Source organism: Sapajus apella, unplaced genomic scaffold (genome assembly GCF_009761245.1).
Source record: "Sapajus apella isolate SASKATOON/1434 unplaced genomic scaffold, GSC_monkey_1.0 scaffold106, whole genome shotgun sequence".
In the NCBI taxonomy this organism is placed as follows: Eukaryota; Metazoa; Chordata; class Mammalia; order Primates; family Cebidae; genus Sapajus; species Sapajus apella.
In genome coordinates, this window is record NW_022437046.1 from 2,730,814 (window position 1) to 2,748,578 (window position 17,765).

Consider the following 17,765-nt stretch of genomic DNA (forward strand, 5'->3'; position numbering starts at 1 on the left):
TTTTTTTTTTTTTTTTTGAGACGGAGTTTTGCTCTTGTTACCCAGGCTGGAGTGCAATGGCACGATCTCGGCTCACCGCAACCTCCGCCTCCTGGGTTCGGGCAATTCTCCTGCCCCAGCCTCCTGAGTAGCTGGGATTACAGGCACGCGCCACCATGCCCAGCTAATTTTTTGTATTTTTAGTAGAGACGGGGTTTCACCATGTTGACCAGGATGGTCTCGATCTCTTGACCTCGTGATCCACCCGCCTCGGCCTCCCAAAGTGCTGGGATTATAGGCGTGAGCCACTGCGCCCGGCCTGGGTTTTCTTATACTTATTGATTTAAATGTAAATAGATAGATAGAAGTAAATATATAAAATGAGATCTAAAGAGACTAGATGAAGGGAACTTAGAGTGCTCTCATTAGAGCATGAACAAAAAGGCAGAGACAGAGAAGCATGGTATATTCAGATCCAAGTAGTTCAGTGTAATTACAACAACTGAAAGAAGTTGGAAAAGAAATTTTGAAAAATGTGGGCAGCTGCCAGGGACAAATCATTGCAGATTGTTTTGGTAAAATATCTTGAGAACCATTTTTGTTTTGCTTTGTTTTGTTTTTAAATATACACTTACTGAGCACATACTGTTTGCCAGGTGGTGGCATTGTTTCTGCCCTTGAGGGCCTTACAGTCTATTGATTGGAGATAACAACTTATAATTAGCTTCTTGGCTGGGACTACCCTAATTATTTTTCTCTTTCCCTACCTGCAGAGCCCTGCTAAAAATGCTTATCCCAATTCTGAATGAGAAATAATTAAAACAAAGTTGTTTATCCACATCCTGGATTGATGGGTTTAGTTCTCAAGTTTAATAACAAGAACATTGAAGGACAGTTGTCTCTGGCATATGTGAAGGAAAGGGGAGTGCTGTGGGAAACATCAGTTTGTGATTACATCTTATAATTGTGATAATTGAAAGATTTTCAGAGACTCCTTTTGAAAACCTGGGGTTTTGGGCCGGGCACGGTGGCTCAAGCCTGTAATCCCAGCACTTTGGGAGGCCGAGGCGGGTGGATCACGAGGTCAAGAGATCGAAACCATCCTGGTCAACACGGTGAAACCCCGTCTCTACTAAAAATACAAAAAATTAGCTGGGCATGGTAGCGCGTGCCTGTAATCCCAGCTACTCAGGAGGCTGAGACAGGAGAATTGCCTGAACCCAGGAGGCGGAGGTTGCGGTGAGCCGAGATCGCGCCATTGCACTCCAGCCTGGGTAACAAGAGCGAAACTCCGTCCCAAAAAAAAAAAAAAAAAAAAAATACTTTATGGAACTCTATGCTCTTCCTCTTTGCTGGCTATTTTTGCTGCCTGTCTCTTTCTCAATACAGTCACAGTTAGAAAATTTCAAAAGGGAAGGGAGAGGGATTTTTTTTTTCTCAAAAGAGAAAAAGAAAACCTCAAAAGGATTATTGCCTGTTGAGGAACAAGGAGAGATAAGAACCCTCTGAGAATGTATTTTATCTCTCTACTGCCAGTGGCTTTATCAGGAGAGAATTTCTCAGAGAAAGTGAGAAAGATGAGTAGTGGGGATTGGGCATATACTAGGAGCTAAAAGGAGAGAATAAGGAGACAAACTGAGAATCAGTCCAGGATCAAGAAATATCCATGGCTCTTTAAACCAACATGAAGTCAGCTACCACCAAATCCTCCCACTCCTGCAGTGAAGAATTTGTCTCTTTAGATCATCTGTCTGTCCCTAGAGGAGCTTAGAAAGAGGTTTTAATATAGTTCTTGTATGTTAAAGTAATCAGCATTTCTCTGTTACATATGCTTTGTATGTTTTCTAGTCATCTATCCCTTGACTTTATTTTATTATTATTTTTTTTTGAGACGGAGTCTTGTTCTGTTGCCCAGGCTAGAGTGCAGTGATGCAATCTCAGCTCACTGCAACCTCTGCCTCCTGGGTTCAAGTGGTTCTCCTGCCTCAGCCTCCCGAGTAGCTGGGATTACAGGCACCCACCATAGTGCTCAGCTAATTTTTTTTTTTTTTAAGTAGAGACAGGGTTTCACCATCTTGGCCAGGCTGGTCTCGAACTCCTGACCTCATGATCCACCCGCCTTGGCCTCCCAAAGTGCTGGGATTACAGGCATGAGCCACCATGCCTGGCCTATTTTTTTTTTGTTGTTGTTGAATAGATGTTTTAACATTTTATATAGCTAAGTTTATTAATAGTTGATTTCTAGATTGTGTTTCATGCTTAGAAAGATCTCTACTCCAAGATTATTTTTAAAAATCCTTAATGTTACCTTGTTATATATGGATTTCATATATATAATACCAGCAAAGTATATATTAATATATATATTTTATATATGTATATATATTTATTTATTTGTGGTCCAGGCTAGGCGTGGAGCCTCACACCTATAATCCTGGCATCCTGGGATGCTGAGGTGGAAGGAGTTCCAGACCAGCACGGGCAACATAGAAATACCCCAGGTCCACAAAAAATAAAAAATATTAGCTGGGCATGATGGCACATGCCTGTAATCCCAGCTACTCGGGGTCGGGGGTGGGGCGTGAGCTGAGGCAGAAGATTGTCTTGTACCCAGGAGTTTGAGGCTGCAATGAGCTATGAGATGGCATTACATCCCAGTTGGGGTGACAGCAAGACCCTGTATCTTAAAAACAACAATAATAATGACAGCAAATAAACAAGTTTGTTTTATTTTCTCTCTTTTAGGTGGCATTCTGCTAAGTAGTAGTCGGCCCTACAAGACAAAACCCACCCATGGCATTGGGAAGTACAAGCACCTAATTAAAGCAGAAGAGGTAAGAGGCGAGGAGAGTCTTTTGGAAAAGGGTAATGTGCAGCTTTTGCAAAAACTTGAAGATCAGATATGTATAGTTTGGATAATATTGGAGCTAGAAATGATAGAGTTGCCCTTCAATCCTTGCCAGTGATTAGCTTAGAATTTCCAGACGGAGTTGTTTCTACCAACTTCCAATCTTATCCCTAGGCCAGGTTATCATAGTAAAAAGCAAATGGTTTGAAAAAAAATTTTTTTTTGAGACAGTCTTGCTGTCATCCACGTTGTAGTGCAGTGGCATGATCACGACTGACTGCAGCCTTGACTTCCTGGCCTCAAGCGATCCTCCCATCTCAGCGTCCCAAGTAGCTGGTACTACAGGTTCTCACCACCATGCCCATCTAATTAAAAAAATTTCCTATAGAGACAGGGTCTTGCTGTATCGCCCAGGCTTGTCTCAAGCTCCTTGCCTCAAGTGATCCTCTTGCTTCAGCCTCTGGAAGCATTGGGATTACAGACATGAGCCACCGTGCCTGGCCTGATTTTATTATTTGTAATACTTAAAAAAAAAATCTTCCTAATAGTATACTTACTTCACTATGGACCTCATAGTAGAAATGCTAATTCAGTTTAGTTGAGTGAATGATTTGTGGCAAGTAGAGCTAGACTGACATTTTCAGCCAAAATACTGATTCTGTTTTGTTTTGTTTTTGAGACGGAGTTTTGCTCTTGTTGCCCAGGCTGGAGTGCAATGGCTTACTGCAACCTCCACCTCCCGGGTTTAAGCAGTTCTCCTGCTTCAGCCTTCCAAGTAGCTGGGATTACAGGCATGTGCCACCATGCCTGGCTAATTTTGTATTTTTGGTAGAGACAGGGTTTCTCCATATTGGTCAGACTGGTCTCGAACTCCCGACCTCAGGTGATCCACCTGCCTCAGCCTCCCAAAGTGCTGGGATTACAGGCGTGAGCCACCATGTCTGGCTGTTTGTTTTTTTGAGATGGAGTCTCACTCTGTCACCTAGGCTAGAGTGCAGTGGCGTGATCTCAGCTCACTGCAACCTTTCCCTCCCAGGTTCAAGTGATTCTTGTGCCTCAGCCTGCCAAGTGGCAAGGATTATAGGTGTGTGCTGCCATACCTGGCTAATTTTTGTATTTTTAGTAGGGGGTGGTTTACCATGTTGACCAGGCCAGGTCTTGAACTCCTGACCTCAAGTGATCTGCCTGCCTTGACCTCCCAAAGTGCTGCTGGGATAACTCATTCTTTTTTTTTTTTTTTTGAGACAGAGTTTTGCTCTTGTTGCCCAGGCTGGAACGCAATGGCGCAATCTCCGCTCACTGCAACCTCTGCCTCCTGGGTTCAAGTGATTCTCCTGCCTCAGCCTCCCAAGTAGCTGGGATTACAGGCATGCGCCACCATGACCAGCTAATTTTGTATTTTTAGTAGAGAAGGGGTTTCTCCATGTTGGTCAGGCTGTTCTCCAACTCCCAACCTCACGTGATCCACCTGCCTCCCTCTGCCAAAGTGCTGGGATTACAGGTGTGAGCCACCATGCCCAACCGGCTGATTCTTATTGTATTTTCAAATCTAAAATAGGCCAGGTGTGGTGGCTCACACCTTTAATCCCAGCACTTTGGGAAGCCAAGTCAGGCAAATCCCTTGAGGTCAAGAGTTCAAGACCAGCCTGACCAAAATAGCCGAAACCCCATCTCTACTAAAAATATAAAAGTTGCTGGATGTGGTGGCTCATGCCTATAATCCCAGCACTTTGGGAGACCGAGGCGGGCAGATCATGAGGTCAAGAGATTGAGACCATCCTGGCCAACATGGTGAAACCCTGTCTTTACTAAAAATACAAAAATTAGCTGGGCGTGGTGGTGTGCACCTGTAGTCCCAGCTACTTAGGAGGCTGAGGCAGGAGAATTGCTTGAACCCAGGTGGCGGAGGTTGCAGTGAGCCAAGATCGGGCCCCTGCACTCCAGCCTGGCGCCTGGCAACGAAGCAAGACTGTCTCAAAAAAAAAAAAATATATATATATATATATATAAGCTGGGCGTGGTGGCACATGTCTGTAATCCCAACTACTCAGAAGGCTGAGGCATGAGACTCACTCAAGCCCAGGAGGCAGAGGTTGTACTGGGCCAAGATCATGCCACTGTTCTCCAGCCTGGGCAACTGAGCGAGACTCGGTCTCAAAAATAAATAAATAAACAAACAAATAAATATAAAATATATTATGTGCTCCTTGAATCCTTTAACCCAGATAACTGGGTATTAGTTCTAAGCATTATGAAATTATTTAGCCCATTTCTTTGGTTCCAGTTAGATTTCTATGTGTGTGCAGAGGATTTTCTTATGGGGTAGATACAACTTGAGCCCAGAACCAGAAGACTAGCATGGGCAACATAGGGAGACCCTGTCTCTACAAAAATTTCTAAAATTTAGCCGGGCTTGGTGGCATGTGCCTGTAGTCCCAGCCACTTGAGAAGCTGAGGCAAGGTAGAAGACCTGGCTTTCAATCTCAAGTCTATCACTTCCTGCAAACGGTACAGTGGGGGAGATTTTGGGGAGACTTCAATATCTCTTGGTTCTTTAGCTTATTTATTTATTTATTTTTTTGAGACGGAGTTTCACTCATGTTACCCAGGCTGGAGTGCAATGGCGCGATCTCGGCTCACCGCAACCTCCGCCTCCTGGGTTCAGGCAATTCTCCTGCCTCAGCCTCCTGAGTAGCTGGGATTACAGGCACGCACCACCATGCCCAGCTAATTTTTTGTATGTTTAGTAGAGACGGGGTTTCACCATGTTGACCAGGATGGTCTCGATCTCTAGACCTCGTGATCCACCCGCCTCGGCCTCCCAAAGTGCTGGGATTACAGGCTTGAGCCACCGCGCCTGGCCTCTTTAGCATATTTTGATGCTCCCATGCAACCACACATATTTCCTATTTGCCTCTCTCTTCTTGGCAAGGTCCAATTTCATTGAATTTGGGCTTTAGAAACCACTAACCTTGCCATGTTCTCCTGAGCATCGTCCTTGCAGTAGGAATTTCAGGAGAAGAACATTACCACATATCAAGCCTGTATCAGGCAGGCTCCCAGTAGGAAACAAATGCCCTACTAAAATTGTTCCTTTGTAGTGGGAAGACTGCTGAATTAGGAACAAGGAAAGTTGTGTTCTAGGCTTGGTTCTGCCACTTTTCAGCCTTCTGACTTTGGGTAAGTCAACCTTCCTCGTCTAGGCATGGTGGGTCCTGAAATTATATGCAAAATGTTTCCTGTAGGTGAATTTTTCTGAAGCGAGTCCATAGTTTTTATCAGACACAAAGGTTGAGGAATTCTGGATTAGAATATCTCTAAGACTAGAATTTCAACTTGTATGTCATGTAACTTCACAATGCTGTGCAATATTTATTGAATATCTATTATGTGCTAGGAACTCTTGATGCCTTGCCTTTTCAAGAGTGAGTTGCAAAATAATTTTTTTTTTTTTTTTTTTGAGATGGAGTTTCACTCATGTTACCCAGGCTGGAGTGCAATGGCGCGATCTCGGCTCACCGCAACCTCCACCTCCTGGGCTCAGGCAGTTCTCCTGCCCCAGCCTCCTAAGTAGCTGGGGTTACAGGCACGCGCCACCATGCCCAGCTAATTTTTTGTATTTTTAGTAGAGACGGGGTTTCACCATGTTGACCAGGATGGTCTCGATCTCTTGACCTCGTGATCCACCCGCCTCGGCCTCCCAAAGTGCTGGGATTACAGGCTTGAGCCACCGCGCCCAGCCATAATTTTTTTTTTTTTAATTAAATAGTCTTTCTGCCTCACAGGCTGGAGTGCAGTGTTGTGATCTCAGCTCGCTACAACCTCCGCCTCCTGGACTCAAGAGATCCTCCCATTTTCAGCCTACCGAGTAGCTAGGACTGCAGGGACGTACCACCACACCTGGCTAATTTTTGTATTTTTTTGTAGAGATGGTGTTTTTCCATGTTGCCCAGGCTGGTCTGGAACTCCTAAGCTCAAGCAATACACCTGCTTCAGCCTCCCAAAGTACTAGGATTACAGGCATGAGCCACCATGCCTGGCCAGCAAAATAATTTTACAAAATTCATGAATAAGACATGGTTCATCCTCAGAGGGAACTGGTAAACCAACAAAGATAAGACACAGATAGTATACTTCCAGGCAGAAAGTGATGAGTACTAAAAGGAAGATACAAAGCACTATTAAAATTCAGAAGAAGGAGTGATTTACACCCTTTTGGAGTTGTGACACCTTAGAGTAAATTGTTGAAGTTGTTTAATTTTTGAGATATCCCCCTTCTTTTTTTAAAAAAATAATAAGCATCATTTTATTTGCTGACACCATTACAAAAACTGATTACATTTGTAACAAAGAAGTCTTTTCTTGAGTTGAAGTCAGAGGCAATTCTTTCCAAAATGTTAAGTAAAACAGTGTATAACATCAGTGAGACATCCCCCTTCTAAAAGTCCCACATGAAATAGAGGGAAATAGAATTAGTTTTATTTGAGAGGGACTTTTTTTTATTTGAGAGAGTACTCTTTTAAAAAAAATGTCTTTGCCGGGCGCGGTGGCTCACGCCTTTAATCCCAGCACTTTGGGAGGCTGAGACAGGCAGATCATGAGGTCAGCAGATCGAGACCATCCTGCCGAACATGGTGAAACCCTGTCTTTTTTTTTTTTTTTTTTTGAGACGGAGTTTCACTCATGTTACCCAGGCTGGAGTGCAATGGCGTGATCTCGGCTCACCGCCACCTCCGCCTCCTGGGCTCAGGCAATTCTCTTGCCTCAGCCTCCTGAGTAGCTGGGATTACAGGCACGTGGCACCATGCCCAGCTAATTTTTTGTATTTTTAGTAGAGACGGGGTTTCACCGTGTTGACCAGGATGGTCTCCATCTCTTGACCTTGTGATCCACCCGCCTCGGCCTCCCAAAGTGCTGGGATTACAGGCTTGAGCCACCACGCCCGGCCCTGAAACCCTGTCTTTACTAAAAAAATACAAAAATTAGCTGGGTGTCTTGGTGTGCGCCTGTAATCCCAGCTACCCAGGAGGCTGAGGCAAGAGAATCGCTTGAATCCGGGAGGCGGAGATTGCAGTAAGCCGAGATCACACCACTGCACTTCAGCCTGACGACAAGGTGAGACTCCGCCTCAAAAAAATTTTTCTTAGAATCTTCTCTCTCAGATAATTGTCTGCATATGCTATGCTCTGACCCACTCTATTAATGCGGTATAAAAGGAAACTTAATGCCATCTGTCCCCCTGTTCCTCACCAGCCTCTTCTCCACTCCCCTGGATACCATGCTTTAACTGTTTTGGGCCTCTTGTTTTTCATCCAAGTCATTATACTTTTTCAAGACTTCCACAAGCTATTCTGCCTACTTGGAAGACCTCCCCTTCTTCACCTGGCTAATTCCTCTTCAACCTAAATCTCAGTGAGAAAGCAGGGTGAGGAGGGAACACACACAAATTTCTCCTCTTTTTTTTTTTTGAAATGGAGTTTCACTTTTGTTGCCCAGGCTGGAGTACAGTGGCATGATCTTGGCACACCGCAACCTCCACCTCCTGGTTTTAAGCGATTCTCCTGCCTCTGCCTCCCGAGTAGCTGGGATTGCAGGCATGCACCACCACGCCCAGCTAATTTTTATTTTTAGTAGAGATGGGGTTTCTCCATGTTGGTCAGGCTGGTTTCGAACTCCAACCTCAGGTGATCCGCCCACCTCAGCCTCCCAAAGTACTGGGATTATAGGCGTGAGCCACCAAGCCCAGCCACAAATTTCTCCTTCTAAGAAACCTTCCTGGATTCCCGGCACTGAGTTACTTTTCTTTCTTTCTTTTTTTTCTTTTTTTTTTTTAATTTGAGACATGGTCTCACTGTGTTGCCCAGGCTAGAATGCAGTGCTGTAATCATGGGTCACTACTCCTTGAAATCCTAGGCTCAAGCAATCCTTTTGCCTCAGCATCTCAAGTAGCTGGGACTGCATGTACATGCCACCAACCCTGGATAATTTTTAGAAATTTTTGTAGAGACGGGGTCTCCCTATGTTACTCATGCCAGTCTTCTGGTCCTGGGCTCAAGTGACCTTCCCACCTTGGCCTCCCAAAGTGCTGGGATTACCAGTGGGAACCACCATGCCAGCCCTGAGTTGCTTTTCTTACCATGAGCTGCCAGAGTTCCTTGTGCTTCCTCTGTCCTAGGACTTACTGCTCTATGTTTTAATCATCTGTTTTTTGTTTTGTTTTGTTTTGTTTTTTTTTGAGATGGGTTCTCGCTCTGTTGCCCAAGCTGGAATGCTGTGGTGCAATCTCAGCTAGCTGCAACTTCTGCCTCCTGGGCTCAAATAATTCTCCCTCCTAAGCCTCCTGAGTAGCTAGGACTACAGGAATATGCCACTGTAACCGGCTCACTATATTTTTGTAGAGATGGGGTCTTGCCACGTTGCCCAGGCTGGTCTTAAGTGATCCACCTGCATCAGTCTCCCAAAGTACTAGAATTACAGGTGTGAGCCACTGAACCTGGGCTTAACTGTCTGTTTTTATGACTGTGTTCCCTTCTAGATTATGAGGTCCCTAAGGGTAGAAGTCTCATTTTTCTTCCTATCCTCAGTGTCCAGCACAGGGCTTGGCATCAAGGAGAGGACAGTAAATATTGATTGAACTGAACTGAAATGTGGTTGCTGGAGCTGTCCTGTGTTTTTATAAATCAGATTTCTCAAATAAAACCACTATCTGCAAACACCTGGCTCAGATGACCTTGGTTGCTTGAATAGATTGGATGCTCCCTTTGTTTAGGGCTGTAGGCTTTTCTCTGTTGTTATTCAGTGTCTCGGGGTAGCTAGTACAGTACTGGGGGAAGTTGCTCCAGCCTCCTGGCTTCCTGCATGGGATAGCACAGTGAAAGCTTTCTTCTGCCACCTTACAGAGGCTCTGTCCTGAGTTCTGTATCTTATCCCTCTGGGGAACTGGACTAGTTATACTAGAAGGAATCTTGTGTGGCCTCCTTTCTTTCCCTAAGCCTAGAAAAAATAACACATTGCCAGGTTCCCATTTTTTCCTCTCAGGGTCTTGGTCTGGCCCCTCTATACTAGTGAGCCCAACATCCCTAAGACAAAAGTAAATTCTCATGTTCATGCTCAAAGTACCCAACCCTTGTCCTGTTTCTGCTGGTATAATCCCTTCATTCCTCCTTCAAAAGGTCCCACAGTCAGTCTTATAACTTTGAAGGAAAGGGGGTATCTACTTCATCTTAGCTTTCCTTGTTAATACTATTTTTATTTCTTTTTTTTTTTTTTTTTTTTTGAGACAGAGTCTCCTTCTGTCCCCTTCTGTCCCCCAGGCTAGAGTGCAGTGGCACCATCTTGGCTCATTGCAATGTCTGCCTTCCGGGTTCAAGCGATTCTCCTGCCTCAGCCTCCTGAGTAGCTGGGATTACAGGCATGTGCCACCATGTCCAGCTAATTTTTATTTATTTATTTATTTTGAGATGGCGTCTCGCTCTGTCACCCAGGCTGGAGTGCAGTGGCCTGATCTTGACTCACTGCAACCTTCGCCTCCCAGGTTCAACTGATTCTCCTGCCTCAGCCTCCTGAGTAGCTGGGATTACAGGTGCACGCCACCACACCTGGCTAATTTTTGTATTTTTAGTAAAGATGAGGTTTCTCCATGTTGGTCAGGCTGGTCTCTAACTCCTAACTTTGTAATCTGCCCACCTCGGCCTTCCAACATGCTGGGATTACAGGTGTGAGCCACCCTGCCTGGCCTAATTTTTGTATTTTCAGAAGAGATGGTGTTTCACCATTTTGGCCAGGCTGGTCTCAAACTCCGGACCTCAGGTGATCCACCCACCTCGGCCTCCCTAAGTGCTAGGATTATAGGCATGAACCATCACACCTGGCCTGTTTTTATCTCTTTCTTATATGGCTTGGTATGTAACTCTGAGTAGCTTCCCACCCCTCCATCCCATGTCCTTGTCCTTGATTCTTTTTTGAAGGGGTAGATGAGAGATAAAAATGAGGAATTTTCTTGGGTGACAGCATGGGGGATGACAATAAATGTAGCATTTCAGCTCATTTGCAGTATGGACCTGACCTCCTTCTCAGTGATTTCCCTTTTTGGACCTTTGTTTCAGGCATGTTTTCTCATACGCCCATGCTGCTCTCTCCTGCCACATTTTAGAGTGTATCTCCAGACTTAGCGTCCTGTCTCAAAGTGTAGATCTCATTATTCCTTAAAGGGTCTTCAGCATTCTGTTGAATTTAAGAGGCTTCAGATGGTTATAGAGTAATTTATATTTGATAGAAGTAAAAATAATAAGGCCAGGTGTGGTGGCTTATGCCTGTAATCCAGCACTTTGAGAGGACGAGGCAGGCAGATGACCCGTGGTCAGGAGTTTGAGGCCAGCCTGACCAACATGGTGAATCCTTGTCTCTACTAAAAATACAAAATTAGCCAGGTGTGGTGGCGCATGCTTATAATCCCAGCTACTTGGTAGGCTGAGGCAAAAAATCGCTTGAGCCCAGGAGGTGGAGGTTGCAGTGAGCCAAGATTCATGCCACTGCACTCTAGCCTGGGCAACAAGAGCAGAACTCCATCTCAAAAAAGAAGTTAAAATAATAATAGCCAGATGTAGGTGATGGGGAGGAAGGCAGCAAATCACACTGCCACGTGTGTTCCTATGCAACAATTTTGCATGTTCTTCACATGTACCCCAAAACCTAAAATGCAATAAAATAAATAAATGGGAAAAAAAAAATAGTCATTCACATTTGTATAGCACTGGGTCATTTTTCCCAAGACTACTTACTTCCTTGTTCTCAGCTATTGTCCAGCTTCTAATCTTGGGGTCATGGCATCTTAATAATCTGAAAATTGCCAAAAGAAAGACATGGGAGGATGAAATGGAGGTAACATGAATTTCTGTCAGTTTGTTATATGTTCTCATTTCCAGGCCTTGGAGAAAGAGAGTTAGATACATCTTTTGTAACTGAGACAATTTTCTTCCTCTTTATAGAACTGCCCCTAGGAATCAAGATAGCTTTTCTTTTGGAAACTTCATGCTGTTTTTAGTGTTGACAGAGAGGAGGTGTCTGCCATTTCTGTCACCTATTTATTTTGTTGTAGCACCCGTAATAGATCAGCTCTCACAGCCACAAATCTGTGAGGAGACTGGAATCATTCCCAGAAAAATCAGCAGGTCAGAATCACTTTATGGTAACAGTCCTAGCTTCTTGAGAGCTTGTCTAAAAGTTCTAGCAGAGGAGGACAGCTACTGATATACCCTTGACCAAGGACCGATCCTCCTCCATCAGGGATGGTCGTCCTCTTCAACTGAGCGCGCAGCAAATGGAGTGGTAAGGGAAGAAGGGGACACCTGCCTTGATATTTAGTTTATTCCCCTAGTAAGGCACTTACCACAGGTATTTAGTTACACTTTTGAGCACTAATTTTCTCAGCAGACTTTATGCTTTTTGTAGAAAGGGACCATGTCTGATCTATCTTAGAACTGATCTAAGGGGACTAGCCAACGATATCAGCTGAATCAACCCTGGCAATCAATGGGGTGACAGATGTCACAGCCAGATCACCCTCACATCCAGTCCTACCTTCTTGGTAACAGAACAATTGATTTTGCTGGTCTAATGTCTGTAGAGCTAGACATGTATTATAGGACTGGCTTAGGGAGAGTTACTTTATATTAGCACCCATGTTTTCACTTGTTTATTTCTTGTAGCTCATTAAAAGAAGAACCATAATTGAGCATCTATATGCCATGCACTGTGCTGAGTACCCATGATGGTCAGGTGAATGGGACGTTGTCCCTTCCTATAAAAAGTATAAAGTCTGCTGGGAAAGTTAGTGCTCAAAAGTATAACTAAATACTTGTGGTAAGTGCTTTACTAGGGGAATAAACTAAATATCAAGAGAGCAAAGATAAACAATTCCTTCACGATATTTTACATGGTAAATACATACAATTTTAAAACAAAAAAGAAGCAGTTCTCCCCGAAAGGGTCAGTGAAGGTGCTACAGAGTTCAGCTCAACAAATATGTATTAAATGCCACCTGTGTCTTGACACTGGGAGGGTAAAGTTGAACCGGACACTCCTCGAGCAGTATGTAGTTGCTTGGGGTAGCTGGTGACACAGGGCTGTAAAAAACATAAAAAAGCTACCCAGGGCTAAGTACAAAGAGTGACTCTTGTAAAGACCTGAGCCTGCCCGTGCCATTAGAGCTCCTGGTCTCCAGCCTGCTGGGAGTCTCACCCGTGTCACCAAATTACAATAGTGTCTGATTTTTAGAGGGATTCATGTTTGATATGAATAATAGTAATGACTCTTTTCCATTCTGAAAGTACTTTGACATCCATTATCTCAGACGCAAGCCATATTCCCTTGGAACATTGGTGGTACTAGAGCCAAACCCCTCCTCAAATTGAATAATAACAGTCTTTCCCATTTTAGAAGAATATCAAATGAATGGATAGAATTTTCTAAATTTCACATATTTCTCCCATCAGTTTTATTTGATGAAAACAAATATTAACAGAGAAACTCAGTTATGTTTTTATTTTATTTATTTATTTATTTATTTACTTTTGAGATGGAGTTTCACTCTTGTTGCCCAGGCTGGAGTGCAATGGTGTGATCTCGGCTCACTGCAATCTCCACCTTCCAGGTTCAAGTGATTCTCTTGCCTCAGCCTCCTGAGTAGATGGGACTACAGGCATGCACCACCATGCCTGGCTAAATTTTTGTATTTTTAGTAAAGATGGGGTTTTGCCATGTTGGCCACACTGGTCTTGAACTCCTGACCTCAGGTGATCCACCCACCTCAGCCTCCCAAAGTGCTGGGATTACAGCCGTGAGCCACTGTGCCCAGCCTTTCTGGAGGGACTCCTTTCTTTCTTTTTTTTTTTTTTTAAGAGAGAGTCTTGCTCTGTTGCCAGCCTGGAGTGTAGTGGTGCAATCTCAGCTCATTGTAACCTTTGCCTCCCAGGTTCAAGCGATTCTCCTGCCTCAGCCTCCCGAGTAACTAGGACTACAGGCACACACCACCAAACCCAGCTAATTTTTGTATTTTTAGTAGAGATGGGGTTTCACCATGTTGGCCAGGATGGTCTTGATCTCTTGACCTCGTGATCTGCCAGCCTTGGCTTCCCAAAGTGCTGGGACTACAGGCCTGAGCCACTGCACCTGGACCTATGTTTTAATTTTTTTTTTTTTTTTTTCAGCGACAGGAGCTTGCTCTGTTGCCCAGCTTGGAGTGCAGTGGTGTGATCATAGCACACTGTAGCCTCAACCTCTCAGGCTCAAGTGATCTTCTCACCCAGCCTCCTGAGTAGTTGGGACTATAGATGTGTACCACCACACCTTGCTAATATTTTTATTTTTTCAATTAATTAATTTTTTTAGATGGTCTCACTCTGTCACCCAGGCTGGAGTATGGTAGCATGATTATGGCTCACTGCAGCCTTGACCTCTCTGACTCAGGTAATCCTTCCACCTCAGTCTCCCAGGTAGCTGGGATTATAGGTGTGCGCCACCACACCTGTCTAATTTTTTGTAAAGATGGAGTTTCACCATATTGCCCAGCTGGTCTCGAACTCCTGGGCTCAAGTTATCTACCTTCCTTAGGCTCCCAAAGTGTTGGGAATAAAGGTGTGAGCCCCCACAATTGGCCTAGAATTCATTTCATTCAACTCAACGTTTAATATTTTGGGGCTCTAGGAATAGAAAGATTAATGAGACATAGTACCTTCCTACATGAATTGTGGCAGTAGTTTAGCTACCATAATAGAGAGACCTACAATACCAGGAGCGTAAGTAAGATAGAAATTTCTTTGTTTCTCACATAAAAGTGTAAGTAGATATTCCAGCTTTTTGTTTGCCATACTTACCATATTGCTTCTATCTCATGGTGTGAGATGGCTGCTCCTTCTTTAGCCACCACGTTCTCATTTCAGCCAGCAGGGAGGGAAAAGGGGAAACAGTCGTCATGGTGTTTCTTTTCTTTCTTTGTTTTGTTGTTTGTTGTTGTTGTTGTTGTTGTTGTTTTCAGTACTTTAGAGACATCTGGAAATGTTGCTGTTGTTTTATTTTGTTTGTTTATTTTTTGAGACGGAGTCTCGCTCTGTCACCCAGGCTAGAGTGCAGCGGCACGATCTTGGCTCATTGCAACCTCCGCCTCCTGGGTTCAAGTGATTCTCCTGCCTCAGCCTCCTGAGCAGCTGGGATTACAGGTGACTGCCACCACACCCAGCTAATTTTTATATTTTTAGTAGAGACGTGGTTTCACCATGTTGGCCAGGCTGGTCTCAAATTCCTGACGTCAGGTGAGCCAGTGCTTGACCTAATTTTTGTATTTTTAGTAGAGATGGGGTTTTATCATGTTGGCCAGGTCGGTCTCAAACTCCTGACCTCAGGTGATCTGCCAGCCTTGGCCTCCCAAAGTGCTGGGATTACAGGTGTGAGTCACTGCGCCTGGCCTGTTTTGTTTTTTTGAGACAGGGTCTCATTCTGTCATCCAGCCTGGAGTGTAGTGGTGTCATCATAGCTCACTGAAACCTCAAACTCTTGAGCTCAAGCAATCCCCTAGCCTCAGCCTCCTGTGCAGCTGGGACCACAGGTACATGCCATCACACAGGGCTACTTTTTAAATACTTTTGTAGAGATAGGGTCTTGCCATATTGCCCAGGCTTGTCTCAAATGCCTAGGCTCAAGCAATCTACCCACGTAGGCCTCCCAAAGTGCTGGGATTACAAGTGTGAGCCCCCGTACCCAGCTGTGTTGTCTTTTTTTTAGAGTAGTTGAACTAGCACTTTGCATATTGCAGGTGCTTAATACATTCTTCATTCCATAAAATTTACCAGTTGGAAGTTGGGACCATGCTTCTCTCCAATATATAGTAGTAACAGCAGTGTCCTATCTATGTACCCTACACAACATCTTTTAAAAATGCCGTTTATGGCTGGGTGCAGTGGCTCACACCTATAATTCCAGCACTTTGGGAGGCTGAGGCTGGTGGATTACCTGAGTTCAGGAGTTTGAAACCAGCCTGGCTAACATGGTAAAACCCCGTTTCTACTAAAAATACAAAATTAGCCAGACATGGTGGGCAGATACCCGTAATCAGTTACTTGGGAGGCTGAGGCACAAGAATTGCTTCAATTCAGGTGGTGAAGGTTGCAGTGAGCTGAGATTGTGCCATTACACCCTAGCCTGAGTGACAGAGTAAGACTCTGTCTCAAAATAATAATAATAATAGTGCCATTTATTTATTTTTAATTTATCTTTTTGAGACAGGGTCTTGCTATTGCCCAGGCTGGAGTGCAGTGGTGCAATCTTGGCTCACTGCAACCTTCTCATCCCAGGCTCAAGCAATTCTCGTGCCTCAGTTTCCTGAGTAGCTGGGATTACAGGTTTGCACCACCATGCCCAGCTAATTTTTGTACTTTTATTTTTATTTATTTACTTTTTTTGAGACATGGTCTCACTCTGTCACCAGGCTGGAGTGCAATGGCACAATCTTGGCTCACTGCAACCTCTGCCTCCCAGGTTTAAGCAATTCTGGTGCCTCAGCCTCCCAAGTAGCTTGGACTACAGGTGCCTGCCACTGTGTCCAGCTAATTTTTGTGTTTTTAGTAGAGATGAGCCCAGGCACAGTGGCTCATGCCGGTAAGGCCCAGCACTTGTGGAGGATGAGGTGGGTGGATCACTTGAGGTCAGGAATTTGAGACCAGCCTAGACAACATGGTAAAACCCTGTCTGTACTAAAAATACAAAAATTAGCTGGATGTGGTGGCAGGCACCTGTAATCACAGCTACATGGGAGGCTGAGACAGGAGAATCGCTTGAACCCCAGAGGTGGAGGTTGCAGTGAGCTGAGATCATGCCATTGCACTCCAGCTTGGGCGACCGAGCTAGATTCTGTCTCAAAAAAAAAAAAAAAAAAATAGTAGAGACGGGGTTTCACCATGTTGGCCATTCTGGTGTCGAACTCCTGACCTCAGGTGATCCACCTGCCTCACCCATCTAAAGTGCCATTACAGGTGTGAGCCACCGCACTCTGCCAAAAATGCAATTTGTTATCATATACCAGGTGCTATAAGTACTATACGCCAGACTTTAAAGACATTATTTCATTTTATAGTCTTATAAATGGTATATTTTATTTAAGCCTTAGAATATTATATGGTTATTCGAGACCCTGTTTGAGAAATCCAAGACCCAGAGAAAGAGTAAATGACGTGCCCACGTGGCTAGAAATTTTCAGAGCCAATATTTGGAATGAGGATGGCCAGAATTCATCTAACATCTCTAGCATTTCCATTTCATATAAATTCACTCTATTAAGCTTCACAATAACTTTAGATGTTATGGATGAGGAAACTGAAGCCTAGAAAGATCACCCAATGCCATGTAGTGACTAAGCAGGTATTTAGGATTTGAGGTCAGATTTTCTTTTTCTACCATCTAAGTCTAGTACACTTTATACAGCATCAGGCCATGTCTCCTTGCTACCCCAGTCAGAGCCAGGCCTTTTGTCCATGTCTCTCAAGTGTGTAACACAAGGTTATAAACATGCTTGATCACTGTGTACCTCACAGCTGATTATGGACTGTTCATAGTACTATCACCAAATCATTCACGTCCTCAGGTGTGAATTTTATTTTCATCACCAGAATTTCTGGAAGCTGAATATGCTGCAGGCATATCAGACTTTTGTTTGAGGATTCAGATAATGGATCATTCTTTTTTTTTTTTTTTTTTTTTTTTTGAGATGGAGTTTCACTCATGTTACCCAGGCTGGAGTGCAATGGCGCGATCTCACTCACCGCAACCTCCGCCTCCTGGGTTCAGGCAATTCTCCTGCCTCAGCCTCCTGAGTAGCTGGGATTACAAGCACACACCACCATGCCCAGCTAATGTTTTGTATTTTTAGTAGAGACGGGGTTTCACCATG

General features: G+C 44.2%; 1 protein-coding gene across 2 annotated transcripts in view; it reads left to right on the forward strand.

Annotated features, from left to right (window-relative positions):
• The window catches only part of MRPL48 (mitochondrial ribosomal protein L48), a 71,477-nt gene that overhangs the window by 20,720 nt on the left and 32,992 nt on the right, over positions 1-17,765 (forward strand). For both annotated transcript variants that reach the window (XM_032259027.1, XM_032259026.1), the window contains exon 4: positions 2,725-2,813. In XM_032259027.1, coding sequence (XP_032114918.1) covers positions 2,725-2,813 — 89 coding nt within the window. The remainder of the gene's footprint in view (positions 1-2,724; positions 2,814-17,765) is intronic.